Source organism: Hibiscus syriacus, unplaced genomic scaffold, assembly GCF_006381635.1.
Source record: "Hibiscus syriacus cultivar Baekdansim isolate YM2019G1 unplaced genomic scaffold, ASM638163v2 tig00110387_pilon, whole genome shotgun sequence".
In the NCBI taxonomy this organism is placed as follows: domain Eukaryota; kingdom Viridiplantae; phylum Streptophyta; class Magnoliopsida; order Malvales; family Malvaceae; genus Hibiscus; species Hibiscus syriacus.
This window is the reverse complement of record NW_024062717.1, coordinates 4,955,111-4,970,046: the sequence shown is the minus strand read 5'-3', so window position 1 is coordinate 4,970,046 and position 14,936 is coordinate 4,955,111. Positions and strand designations below refer to the sequence as shown.

Below are 14,936 nucleotides of genomic sequence, written 5' to 3'. Positions count from 1 at the left end.
ATGGTAAGGGGAATACGATGGCCAACAATGTCAAACAGTTTCGACTTTACGAAACCTACATAATTTAAAACAATACATAATTTAAAACAACGGTAAATCATTCATTTATATGCTTGCTGAAATTTATGAAAATTAATCAAAAAAAGAACCATAAATGTAAAAGCAGTAGCATGCTTGTTGAAATCCATGAAAATTAATGAAAAACCAGTAAATGTAAAAGCAGTAGCATGCTTGTTGAAATCCATGAAAATTAATGAAAAAATAGTAAATGTAAAACCAGTAGCACCATATAATAAATCTTTTCAAGTATTAATGAAAATTATGAAATAAACACAATAAAGAAATTACCATAAAAGGGAATAATCAAGAAAGAATTATTCACAAATTCATTCAAATGTGCTTTTTGTAAATGTAAAAGCAGTAGCACCCTACAAAAGAAAAAAATTAATAAACAATTTAATGAAACAAACATAAGAAAATAAAGCAAATCAAATATTTACCTTTAAAGAGAAGAATCAGTAGCTACAGTAAGATACTCTATCCATTTCTTTTGGTTCAAAACCATACAAACAATTTTGAGTTGTTACAAAAATCTCAACATTTTTATGTAAAAGTTTGGCTCTCAACTTGTTCAAAATACGACCCCCATGCTAAAGGAAGATTCGGAAGTAACTAAAGTAATTAGAATAGCCAATATATATCTCGCCATGCGAGAGAGTACATAATAAAAAGCATTTTGTGATTTCCAATACCCCAAAATGTCAAACTCAACATTTTCATTACGGGGAACAAGAGGCAAATTAATGTAAGAATCAACATCTAATTTTACAGTCCTTGAAGCAGCTAAATTAACATCAAATTATGAAAAGACAAATAAAATAAAATAGTTAGAAATGTGAAAATAAAATTATAAAATTAAAATAATTAAGATTATAAAAGGCTGACTTGAAATATATAAGATTTTTTAAATTTTCGAGGCCGATTGAAAGAACTTGACCCACTTGTCTCTAGAGATGTGTTACTTTGAACAGAAGAAAAAGAAATAGAAAGTGCAGATTTTGAATAATATATATATATATATATATATATTAACAAACTCTTTATATATGACATTTACCCTTCGTTGAACTTCATCCTCTACATAAAGAACAATGTACAACTCCTTCAAGAGTTGTAATTTATATCAAGGAACAAGCAAAACAACAATAGACAGAATCAATGAGTGATCAGACCAATATTTCTCATATAATTCAAGCATGGATCATGCCATTGCAGAAATGCCTTGATAATGATCATTGTGAGCATCACACAACAACTTTTCAATTGCAACAATATTAACCAAATACAAGTTAGAGGTGGGATACTTAGATCTAGAGAACATAGTAGTAATTTCATAAAATAGCTCAAGAAAATCACAAATTGTTTAAACAGTTTCCCACTCATATTCAATAATAGCATCCAAGTCATTTTCCTTATTCACAAACAAATTAATGGCTAATTTAGCATCAAGTGCCCTATGAATCATTAAGTAAGTAAAATTCCATCGAGTAGGAACATCTAGTAATAATTTACCACGAAAATAAGATTCACAATCTTTAACAACTAATTCAAAGGCACAAAGTCTAAAATCATAAGAATCAATAAACTTGACAATTTCTCGTAACTTAATAACGAAAGAATCAATTACCTTCAAACCTTTTTGAACTATCAAGTTCAAAATGTAGGCAGCACACCTTACATGAAAATATTTACCATTGCATGGAAGAGGAGAAATAACATGCAAATGATCTCTAAGTCTTTTAACCATTTTATCATTTGCAGAAGCATTGTCAAGAGTTATAGTAAAAGCTTTTCTTTCAAGACCCCACTCGCATATCATTTTTTCACAAACTTAAAAATTGACTCAGCATCATGTGGTGGAGAAAAAAAGACGAAAATTTAGTATTTTAGATTGAAGTGTCCAATTATTATCAACATAGTGTACAATGAGAGCAAAATAAGAACGTGAAGTGCAAGCAGGTCATCCATCACATGTAAAACAGATTCGACTTGAAACATTATGCATTGAATCAAGTAGGTACTTCTTTTGCTTTTCATGTTGTAACATGTAAAACTTAGTAATAGTATACCTTGAAATATCCTTCGCATTAACATTAATGTAATAATGCAAAACCCTAAGTTTATTATGCTTAACCATACACAAAGCATAACCATGACACAGAATAGCCTCAGCAAATAATTCACAATATCTATTTTGATTAAAAAGAACTTACCATATTAGGATTTTCAGCCAGGAAATCCTTATAAGCTTGGCATTTATCAGTATGTATTTTAGGGTTAGATGTAACAATATAAGAATCAACTTTATACCTTTTGATTTTGCAATACTTACATTGGGCATAAAGACCACATTCGGGAGACTAGATAATGGTATAATGGTCCCAAACATGGAAGTTCTTCTCCCGAATTCTTATGAAGCCTTCATCTTAGAGGAAATAATGTCATCAACTGCTACAGACTGTTGATCATTGAAATCTTCTCCAAAAAACAAATAATCATTTATTAGAACATTAAATATAAACAAAATAAATTATATAAATAACAAAATAATAATAATAGAAAACAAATAAAAAACAGAAACTAAATAATAAAAATAAATAAATAAAAATAAAAAATAGAAAACAATATAAGAGTCAGCTAATTCAAAGTCCTTCACATTAACATAAGAATCAGCTAATATCCTTCACATTAACATTAAGAATCAGCTAATATCCTTCACATCAACAAATAAAAATAGAAAACAATATAAGAATCAACTAATATCATTCACATTGACATAAGAATCATCTAATACCCTTCACATCAACAAATAAATCAGAAAACAATATAAGAATCAACTAATTCAAAGTCATTCACATTAACATAAGAATCAACTAATAAAACAAATAAAAAGATAAGATTAAACTTATAAAAAACAGAAAACAAATAAAAAATAAATAGAAAACAGAAAATAAAAAACAAATAAAATAAAATAGAAAAAATAGAAAACAAAAAGTAAAAACATATAATGTATACAAAAAATAAAAAGAAAACAGAAAATAAAAACATATAAAATTAAAAAAACAAAAACGTATGAAAAAACAGAAAACAATTAGCAAATAAAAAACAAATAATAAATAGTGGGTTTTTACCTCTTTGGGATTGTTAATCATTTTGATATCTTTGTAGGTTCACTGCATGAGAAAAAACATAGTCATTTGTTAGTTACAACCTTCAAAAATAAAAATAAAAACAAATAAAATGAATATAGAAAAGAAGTAAAAAAAATCATTTGTTAGAACATAAAATATATATAAAAATAGAAAACAAAAAACAAGTAAGAAAGATCAATTTTTTTAAAACTTTTTTTGAGGTTAACAAATATCTAAGAAATTTTAAGAAACATATTAGTAAAAAAAGTTTTTTGATGTTGTTTTGGATCGAAAATAATAATAATGAATAACTGACGAAGAAATTTGTGTTTTGATAAAAAAAAATACAAAAAAAGAATGAAAGTTTTTATTTTTTTGGATAGGACAGCTTGTTATGGAAGAACATATGAGGATCACATATGAATTTTAGGGGTTTGATCTAAATTTTTTTGAAATCTGAAAAAAAAATGTTTTTCTAGAGAGAGGAGATGATTTTTCGAGAGAAATAATTTAGAGAAAGAGAATTTAAAAAATAAGAAAATTGAAATTGAAAATCAGTAAAAAAATGGTATTTATATTACATTTTAATGAATGACTTCTAGGCTCGCACTTCTTTGGAGACGATAGTCTTGTCTCTTAAATTTAAATTATTTCAATTTAATCTTTTATCTTATTTTAATTGCTTTTAATTTCAGATTGTTTTATTTATTTATTTAATTTAGTCGTACACATATATACTTTATATATATATTATAATTATTTAAATTTTTCTCAAATTTTGAAACGAATGCAATTTAGTCCATTGTACATGTTTTCTTTACATTTTACAATTATTTCGATTTGATCCCTTTGTGTTGTTTATTTATTTAAATTGTAATTTCATATTTATTCAATTTAGTCCTTAAAATTATATTTGCATATAAAATTGGCCCATACTTATTACTTATTTATATTTTTGTAATTGGCCCATAACTTTTTAAATGGGTATAATTTAATATTTTTTATATTAATTCAATCTCACATTTTAAAATTATTTCGATTTTGTCCCTCATCAATGCGTGTTTTTTAATTTATTTAAATTTTTACTTGTAATTTCATATTGGTTCAATTTAATCCTTAAAATTATAATTTTATCAAAATTGATCCATAATTATTTATATTTTTAGTAATTTACTCTAAATCATATACAATTACAAATTGCAATTCAATGTTCACGAAAGGCGAAAAATAATTAATCCAAAAATAAAAAATGACCCGACCTGAAGTCAACCCGTATCCGATAAAGATTCGACTTGAATTTTATCTACCAATGATATGACCCAATCTGAGCGAGACCTGACTAAAGTTCATTTCGAACCTGAATTAACCTGGTGTTTAGCTATTCCGGACCTGAACCGTTTTGACGTGAATTGAAATCGATCTAAACTGAAATTAACCCGAGCTAAACCCAAACTGAATCTGATGTCAAATCAACCTGAAAATAACATGAACTGATTTGATATGAACCCAACCAAATCCGATTCAAATCATCAAAATGACATGACACGACCTGTATATGATTTTACCTAACCTGACAGGATTCAACTGAAATCTGAATGATTACACGATTTTACGCCCCTGAAGGTTGTCTCCATGCTTGAGATTACAACTCAAGCGCATGTTCCCTAATGTGTCGCCATAACTTTATTCTATATGGAAGGTCATTTCAAGGAAATAGATATTACATTATTTATATCAGGAATACGTATACATATATTGATGTTAATGTTAAAAGGTAACGACATAAGCTAAATTTATGTTAAGAGGTGCGAACTTAAAAATTATATTAAAAATTTAGGGAGTACAAAATTATAAAATGTCATAGATGTAAAATTAGATAATCCATAAAAAAAATAAAAAATTAAGGGATGTAACCGTACCCTTCAGTACCTTCTCGATCCATCACTAGTTAAAGGGATGGGGCAAAATATGAGGGGACCATCCCTAGTTAAAGGATTGGGGCAAAACGGGAGGGGACATGGTGCATAATGATAGGGATTCGGCCGAACCCGGACCGTACCCTGGTGTCGGATTCGTGGCACACAATTTTGCTCAAAACCAAACAAATTTACAATTTGTGAGAAACGATAACTCCTCTCACCTTTGTCTCTCCTCCCCCACCATTTTGAACTATTAAACTTCACAATTTTTGGTAAATTATTTCAAATGATTTAATAATAGAGAATTCTTTTTACTAATATCATCTATTTAAAAATTATTTTCTATTATAATATTCATTTTAGATTATTTTTCTGATTAACATTTTTTCCTGTCACGTAGGATAAAGACATGCTATGTGAAAAGTGTCTTTGAAAGCACGTCTTGTAAAACGTGTCTTTTATCTATGTAGCGGGTAATACATACACATTGGATTGAAATGAAAGAGAAAAATGAGGATCAAAATATAAAAAGAATACACGAATTTTATCAAAAACGAACAAAAGCATGTGGTGAGTGTCAAATACACATAACTATATAAGCATGAGCATGAGTCGGGCAACGATGATGACATATGTATTAATCTTATGTTCAATCACTCAATAAACACATATTTAAGAGATTATATTTAAATAATTAAAAATTCACATATCTAAAAGATATAAAATTTAAAAATAACGTTTTGATAGAGATCATAGGTAGGTCTTTGCATAGGGTTACGAGGGTGAAGCTTAGCTTTCTATATAATACATGTCACCGTCCATAAAAAAAATTGTAAGGAGAAACAAACAAGGGTCTTTGATTTTGGCTTAAAATAGATCAGCAAAATCCCAACCTACTCGACCACAAAATATCAAACTATGCCTTCTGTCTAGGTCAAATGTTTGAAGCTCCCGACGACAAAATACCTAGGCTGGTCTAGGAGCCAGCCTGAGCAATAACCCCCTTTATATTTTATTATACAAATAGCCCTTTTCATAACCTTCTTACTCCAGCCACACCGTATCAATCCTTTTTAAAGTAAAAAAATGATCTTTGCTGGTCAACTTGCTTAACCCTAAACTTTCCAAATGTACCAACTATTATATATACAATTTCGATTCCATTAGACAAGACAATTTGGAAGACAACGGTAAACATGTTGGATACTTGTTAATCTATTTTTCTAATCCATGATTGGTTTCCCACAATAAACGAGAATTTCTTTTCAATTAGTTGACGTTATCATTTCAAACATGGTCACTCGAATCTCGTCACCTAACTGTACCTAACATGCTAAAATAAATTTTAAAAACCCTAAAACAAATGTAAATACAAAACAATATGCGTTATTGCCTAATATGAGGATTTGATGTTTCAAATTGGCCCTACAATGTTAGTTGTGCTTCGAAGTACGTAAAGTCATTAATTAGTACATCATAAGGTTAAAAATGCACTCGAAGAACAAACCAGATTACATGCAAGAGGGAACAAGATCCCTACAATTATCATATCGAGGAACTTGTTGTGGAATTTGTCACCAACTGTATTATTTATTTCCTTTTTTATTTACATCCAGATGAAACATGTTAACATGACATGTGTCGAGGACCCATATTCTTCTTTGACTTGAATTTCATTAATTTTATGCATATTAATATATATAATTTAAGTGTTTAACGTCATACGTGAATTTGATCATGCGATATCATGTTCTTGGTATTAGGGTTTTTGTGGTCCTAATTGGTTAAAACTGAAAACCCTATAGTTCTAAATACACACATGGCTAGGTCTTTCGATCCATTATCGACGTAATCAATCTTTTCTATGTTTCCAAGTATTGACTGAGGAAGAAAATACGGAACAAAAGCCAAAAACATGGCGAGAATCATGTGTTCTTGCCATGGTTAACATGTTCGTAAGGTGTTTCGGCTTCATGGCTTAAGCATAATTAACTATTAATTCAGACTGGTGCATGTAAATGGGGTTCAGGATGGCTTAGTGTCCACCATAAAATTTTATTTATGTTTATTTTATACAAAATTTTTTTATTATTAATATATATGTGTCAATCCTAAAAAAAATATTTCTACATCAAGTTGAGAAACAATTTTTTAAATAAAATCGTTAGTCCCTACATTATTTATTGTGTAAAAGGAAATTAAGACCTATTGGACGCCATCTTTTTTTGAATTAATCATTCGTATTCAATCTATTAATCGACTAATCTAAATCAAGTACTGCAAAGGCGATGGCAACTCTCTCAACCCAGTTTGTTTCATTCGCAAACGCAAGGATTCGAACCCCTAACCTTGCTTAAGGGACCTACTGCCTCATCCCACTAGACCAACTGATTGTTAGTTATTGGACGCCATCTTTAATGCATACCTGTGAAGTGGAAGGGCATTTTAAACCCTTAAACAATAAGTAATTGATGATTTAATGTGTTTATGTATTCCAAGTTTGATTAATTTATTTCTTCGTAACAACGTGTTATCAAGTAAGGATGATGAAAACATTATTTTAAAAAGACATGAGAAGATTATACGTATACAGATAGTTTCTTTATTAGTGCAAAAAGAATCTATTGTTTTTTGGTAGGGGAAAGAAGATTATTCTGATATTTGAATATATAATGTTAATTATGGATAACAAGTACAGTATCATCTCTAATTTTCTCCACAAATCTTAATTAAAACCAAAGTAATGTACTTCACATCAATAATTGCTATCTTCCAACCGAAAAGACTCCAAATCAACTTCCAATAATCACATACAAACTCCACCACCCAACCCGCATAGATATTTCAAATGATCACCAGTACGTTACTTCAATAAATGTTTTTTATGATGTAAAAATGTATTAAATTTTAAGATAAATTTACATAAAATAAGATAATATGAATATCCTTAATCAATCGATCAATTAATGAATCTATATTACTTCAATAATTTTAATTATGGGTTCTATTACATGAAATCTATTCCACGAATTTTATTTTATTTTTACTTTTAGTTTTATGTTAAATTTAAATTAGGAATTAATTTAGAAAACCTATACATTAGATATAATTTAAAAAAAAGAAATTTTAGATATTAAAACAAACTAAAATTTCTAATTTAAGTACTAAATGTTAGGGTTGTTCATTCGGTTAATTTGGTGGCCGATCGAACCGAATTACTCTTAACCGAATTAACCAAACTTTTTTTTCTAAAATATTAACCGAACCGAATAAATTTCGGTTAATTCGGTTAATTTTTGAATTAACCGAAATTTTTTAAAATTTTCTAATTTATATAAAAATTAAATATTTTTAATTAAAAAAACAGTTTCTAATTAATTTAAATAATATATAATTATAAAATAAAAAATTTATATAAAATTTTTAATTAATTAATATTGATTTAGGTTTAAAAGTTATTGGATCTTAAATTATTAATTGAGTTTTAAATGATTTGGGCTGAGCCCATATGTTATATATAATATATATAATATATTTTTAATTCAAAAAAAAAGTTTATAATTAATTTAAATAATATATAATTATAAAATAAAAAGTTTATATAAATTTTTTAATTGATTAATATTAATTTAGGTTTAAAAGTTATTGGATCTTAAATTATTAATTGGATTTTAAATAATTTAAGCTGAGCCCATATGTTATATATAATATATTTAAAATTTAAAATTTAATTTCGGTTAATTAACCGATTTCGAACAGAATTAACCGTTAATCAAATTCTAAAAATTTTCTTAACCGTTAACCGACCGAACTAATTCGATGATCGATCGAATTAACCGAACTAATTCAATTCGATCGATTAATCGAATTAATTCAAAATTTTGAACATCCCTATTAAATGCATAATTTAACATAATGTCTTTCGGTGTAACAAATGCAGTGCAAGTACAATTTTAACCAGCAATGATGGCACAACTAATAACGTGTCCATTACCTTTTGAGAATCCAATCATTGTCGAAACCGTCGTGAGTGGTGGGCTTCCGATTAAACTCCCCTCTATCTCAACTCATATCCCTAGCATGTAACGCCATTCCATCATCAATCATGCGAATTCACTTTTTTTATATATAATATATAAAATATCACAAATAATGTATCGAATACAAAATCGGGAAAGTAAGTTTTAACATCTTAAAAGATAATTTTCATATTTCGAGTTTCATATTTACCGATTAAATTTTAATTTTTTATTATTTTTATCATATTAAAAATAATTCATAAATTTAAATATAAAATATCTCTAAGTTAAAAATTAAAGGAGTAAAAATAATTTAAACACCATATGAAACTATCAACATATAAAAAAAATATTGTTTTTATTTTTCACAAAACAAATCTAACTGTAATTATTTTAAATTTTAAAAAGTGACAAAGACAGCGCAGCAATAGCCGCCATTTCCACTCTCATCCCTTTGGTGATGATTGATGATGAAAAGCATTACTGTAGAATAGATTAATATAAACAAACAGACAAAAAGAGAGAGATTTTTAATAGCACCGAATTAAATGAAAGCAAAAGCTAGAAGATATAAAGTTTGGGAATACTAAACATAGATCCTAAAAATCTTTTCCTTTTTTAATTTTTTTTCAAAGAAATTCAACTTTTAAAGCCATCTTCAAACCATTTGTTCTCTGTCAAACCTTGTTATTTTGCTTGTTTAGTACGTTATTCACCCAAATTTCTAACATTGAGGAAACTGGGGTTTCACCTATATAAACCCTTCTTCTCTCGATCCCATTCATCTCCACTCATTTTCTCCCTTTCTTTTTTAAGAAATTGAATAAAATGAAGGGAGACGATGAGTGTATTATAGTGGTAAGGGAGTTTGATCCTAGCAAAGATGTAAGAGACGTAGAACAAGTAGAAAAAAGATGCCAAGTTGGTCCCAGCGGCAAACTCTCCCTCTTCACCGACCTCTTAGGTGACCCTATTTGCCGGGTCCGCCATTCCCCTGCTTTTCTCATGCTGGTATATATAACTAAACACTCTTTTCTCCCATTTTCTTTCCTCACTATAATCTCACTCTTTCTTGGTTTCCCCCGTACCAAACAGGTGGCTGAATTAAGCTCCACAGAAGAGATGGTGGGGATGATCCGAGGTTGCATAAAAACTGTTACTTGTGGGACGAAACTCTCTCGCAATTCCAAAAACAATGATCCCATTAAACCTCTCCCTCTTTATACCAAACTCGCTTACATTTTAGGCCTTCGAGTTTCTCCTTCCCACAGGTATTTTGCTAACCAAAATAGCCGAAAATCCAGTCTTTTATTACGTAGAATGATCAATCAGTCAATAGTAATCAATGATCTTAATTCTGGTTTTTTTCTTTTTTCTTTCTTTTCTCAGGAGAATGGGAATAGGGCTAAAGCTGGTTCTTAGAATGGAAGAGTGGTTTATCCAAAACGGCGCTACATATTCTTACTTAGCCACTGAAAACGATAACCTAGCTTCTGTCAATCTCTTCACCGATAAATGTGGTTACTCCAAGTTCCGTACTCCGTCCATTTTGGTTAACCCGGTGTTCGCTCATCGACTCACCGTTTCCAACCGAGTCACCCTGGTCAAGCTTTCCGTATCCGACGCCGAGTCGCTGTACCGACGACGTTTCTCCACCGTTGAGTTCTTCCCTCGCGACATTGATTTTGTTCTTAAGAATAGATTAAACCTGGGAACGTTCTTGGCCGTGCCACGTGGATTTTATACGCAGGAGTCGTGGCCCGGGTCGGATAAGTTTTTATCTAACCCGCCAGAGTCATGGGCGGTAATGAGTGTTTGGAACTGTAAGGACGTGTTCAGGTTGGAAGTTCGTGGCGCGTCGAGGATGAGGAAAACGTTGGCTAGAACGACGAGGGTTTTGGACAAATTGTTGCCGTTTTTGAGGGTGCCGTCGATTCCGGAAGTGTTTCGTCCGTTCGGTCTGCACTTTTTGTACGGAGTTGGTGGGGAAGGGCCACTCGCGGCTAAGTTCGTTAAAGCGTTGTGCGCGCACGCGCATAACTTGGCGAAAGATGGAGGGTGCAGTGTGGTGGTGACTGAAGTGGCGAGTCGTGAGCCGTTGAAAGTAGGGGTCCCACATTGGAAGAGATTATCGTGTGAGGAGGATTTATGGTGCATCAAGCGCCTTGGAGAAGTCTATAGTGACGGGTCTGTCGGTGACTGGACTAAATCACCTCCTGGACATTCCATTTTTGTAGACCCCAGAGAATTATAAAGTTCTAACAAAAATAATAACAGTAGCTTTTTTTTAGGGTTAATACCTCAATTATCACTCAACTTTAAGCTCGTATTCGAAATGTCACTGACGTTTCAATTTTGTCAATTTTATATCTGACGTTTATGTTTCACTGCAATTATGTTATCCCGCCATTAATGACTTAACGACACGATGACATGACATCTTCACACCGTGACGTTGCTAACGTGGCTCTCTCCCCAAAACGACATCGTTTTGACGCAACTAATTTGATGCTTAAAAAACCAACAACGATGTTATTTTGTTAGAATCATTTGATGAATAATTGCTTTCCATGGGATTTGAACTTGTATCCTTTGGAAATAAATACTAAGCACCCAACCACCTAGCTAATTTAATAATCTAATATGTTTTTAACAAGTATAATATATATGTTAAATTCCAGTTGTATGCTTCTTCTCCAGCGTTTTCAACAAGGCGACTGCCACAGACAATCTTCACTGTCAACTATCAAACAGGATAGCATGACTTTGAGCGTCTCTTAGAGTACAGTCACGAGAAATCAAGCAAAAATTTTTATCAAAATTCCCAACAATCCATTTCACAAATATCTCTTCCTTTTCCAAACCAATTCATTGAATTTGAACCTTCAAAGGTCGAAACTTTACGTCGAATATGCTACTTTACTGCAGACTCCTCACCTGTTAATTTGACAAGAGTCCTCATCCTCACCTTTCCCATTACAATGGTTTGCTCTTCGACTACTCTCGCAATAACAACAACAAGGAAGCTCTAAATCTCTTTGTGGGTATTCATCGTTTTGGTTTGCTAGTTGATGGATCCACTTTATCTTGTGTTTTAAAGGTATGCGGATGCTTGATTAATGCGATAGTTGGAAGTCAAGTTCATTGCCAATGTAAGAAACTTGGGTTACTTGAGGATGTCCGTGTAGGGACTTATCTTTTAGATATGTATCTGAGGACAGAGAATGTTAAAGATGGTAGGAGCGTTTTTTATCATTTAGGGGAAAGAAATATGGTTTCTTGGACTTCATTGCTTGGTGGCTATGCTTAGAATGGAATGAAAGTGCAAGTTTTGGAATTGTTCTTGCAATGCAAATGGAAGGCATAAAACCCAATCCATATATCTTTGCAACTGTTATTCGAGCTTTGAAAGATGGTTTTATTTGTGACACTAAGATCGAAACCGTGCTTATAGTAGCTTACAGTGGAAACGCTGGAGAAGAAGAGTGGAGAAGAAGTATACAACTGGAATTTAACATACATATTATATTTGTTAAAAATATATCATTTTTAAGTTAGCTCGGGTGTTTAGTATTTATTTCCGAAGGATACAGGTTCAAATCTCATGGAAAGTAACTTTTTATCAAATGATTATAATAAAAGACATCGTTTTGGATTTTTTTTAAGCATTAAAATAGTTGTGTTAAAATGATCGTTTTGAGGAGGGAATCACGTCAGCTACGTCACGGTACAGAGATGCCATGTCACCGTGCCATTAAGCCATTAACGACGGGATGTCATAATTGCAATGAAATATAAACGTCAGAGATAAAATTGATAAAATTAAAACGTCGGTGATATTTTCGAATACAAATTTAAAGGTAAGCGGTATTTGAAATAGTTAACAATTTATTATTATTGATTTTAACAAAATAAGGGAATAAAAAGATATGGGTTTTGTTTGGATGTAGATTTTTGTTTTTGGCTTTTAGAAAAATTGATTGATTTTTTAAAATCGTGTTCCAGACAAAGGAAGCCTTTTGCGGGGTTGAATATTTTCTTAATTTAATTCATTTTTCAAAGTACATTTCAAGGATGGTTTTAAATAAGACAAAATAATCTCAGTGACCAAAAATGCTTTATAATATACGATTTATTTTAAGTTCGTTGTGATAGTCGAAGTTCGCGTTGCGATTTATTCCAAATTCGTTACGATAGTCCAAGTTCGCGTTGCGATTTATTTCAAGTTCGTTGCGATAGTCGAAGTTCGCGTTGCGATTTATTACAAATTCGTTGCGATAGTCGAAGTTCGCGTTGCGATTTATTCCAAATTCGTTGCGATAGTCTAAAATCGCAACGATGGTATTGCATTTGTTTCTTAAGAATTTTCTCTAAAAAGATAGTATTCGCGCGGACGTGTCGAAGACACGTATTACCACGGCCACGACCACGACCCGAGACGAGACGGACGGCGGCGGCGGCGGCGCGCGAGAGAGTCCCTTGTTCTCTATCACTCAACAAGGAAGTGGGAAAGCCAAGCCTTAAATACCATTCCCAATAGTGTTTTCAATACTATGTGACATTGAGCATTACCAACACTTGTTCCCAACACAAGTTCGCATTGCGATAGTCCAAGTTCTCATTGCGATAGTCGACTATCGCATTGCGATTTGCATATCGCATTGCGATTTACATATTCGCATTACGATAGTCCAAGTTCGCATTGCGATAGTCCAAGTTCGCATTGCGATAGTCCAAGTTCGCATTGCGATTTACATATTTGCATTGCGATAGTCCAAGTTCGCATTGCGATAGTCCAAGTTCGCATTGCGATAGTCGAAGTTCGCGTTGCGAATCTGGAAATTGATTTGCGATACCGGAGATCGCGTTGCGAATTATCGATCGTATTGCGATTTAGTTGGTCATTTTGGCAAATCCAAAAAAAGTTGGTTAAAATCGTATATTATAAGGTATTTTTGGTCAATGAAGTTATTTTCTCTTTAAATAATAGTTGAAGTTTGGTTGATTTTTTTTAAAATTTAATTTATTTCTCGTTTCGTATAGATAGTATTATTTGATTTGGAGTGTCTAAGAAAAATAACAATATTTTTTACTATCAGAGCTATTTTTAAATTTAATTTTTTAGATATTATAATTCTAGATAGATACATACATATTCAGAAATAATTTATAGGGTGGGTGGGCACTTATATATTAACACCACCAGATTTTTGAATGAGGTTGACACAAATAAAATTTTAAAGAGGACAACCTCAATAAAATAAATAATTAATAAAAAATTGAATTTCAGGGTAAGCATGTGTTCACCCTCACCAAGTGTTAAAATTCTCTAAAAGACAATTTTACCATCTAAGTCATTTTATTTTGGTATAAAAGTGTTAAAATCCTAATGATAAAGAACACATATGATCCTATGACTATAGTATGTTATTTTGTTAAGTTCATCAACTATTAAAAGTTATAAAATAGTCCACCAATTATAGGTCACTACTTTGTTAAGCCTCCCAATTATAAAAGTTACAAAACGATCAATTGACTATTAATATATTCTAAATTCATCATTTTTTCATTAAAAATTGATGACCATCTATGTTGAATGTTAACCTGCTAATTGAGAAATGATAAAATTTAATTTCAGAATCGCAAATCACTATACAACTCAAATGATTTTGTGATTAGATTTTATTATATCTTGGTTAGCAAGTTAACACCCAGCTCAGACGACTGTCAGTGTTTCAATAGAAAAGGATGAGTTTAGAACATATGAATAGTCAGATGACTATTTTGAAAATTTTAATAGTTAGAAG

The 14,936-nt window shown here is 30.9% G+C and overlaps 2 protein-coding genes across 3 annotated transcripts in view; one reads left to right on the top strand and one right to left on the bottom strand.

Annotated features, from left to right (window-relative positions):
- Positions 1-898: 898 nt before the first annotated feature.
- LOC120122734 (BTB/POZ and TAZ domain-containing protein 4-like) overlaps positions 899-14,936 on the bottom strand; it is a 32,706-nt gene continuing 18,668 nt past the window's right edge. The window contains exons 8-9 of the mRNA XM_039141845.1: positions 9,621-9,640; positions 899-914 (exon numbers count right to left, since the gene is read on the bottom strand). The gene's annotated coding sequence lies outside the window, so the exon portion shown is untranslated. The remainder of the gene's footprint in view (positions 915-9,620; positions 9,641-14,936) is intronic.
- On the top strand, positions 9,943-11,383 carry LOC120122456 (probable N-acetyltransferase HLS1-like). 2 transcript variants are annotated; one of them, XM_039141593.1, is made up of 3 exons: positions 9,943-10,140; positions 10,225-10,400; positions 10,519-11,383. In XM_039141593.1, the coding sequence occupies exons 1-3, from the start codon at positions 9,958-9,960 to the stop codon at positions 11,381-11,383; spliced, it is 1,224 nt and encodes a 407-aa protein (XP_038997524.1). In that variant the 5' UTR covers positions 9,943-9,957. The 2 variants fall into 2 exon arrangements, with proteins under 2 accessions (XP_038997524.1, XP_038997523.1); XM_039141592.1 differs by having other exon boundaries at positions 9,943-10,400.

What these genes read in the sequence shown, in the direction of transcription:
- LOC120122456 (XM_039141592.1), top strand. Translation starts at nt 9,958, where the DNA reads ATGAAGGGAGACGATGAGTGTATTATAGTGGTAAGGGAGTTTGATCCT. An exon ending in CGAGTTTCTCCTTCCCACAG is followed by an intron (nt 10,401 to 10,518) that starts GTATTTTGCTAA and finishes TTCTTTTCTCAG; the next exon opens with GAGAATGGGAATAGGGCTAA.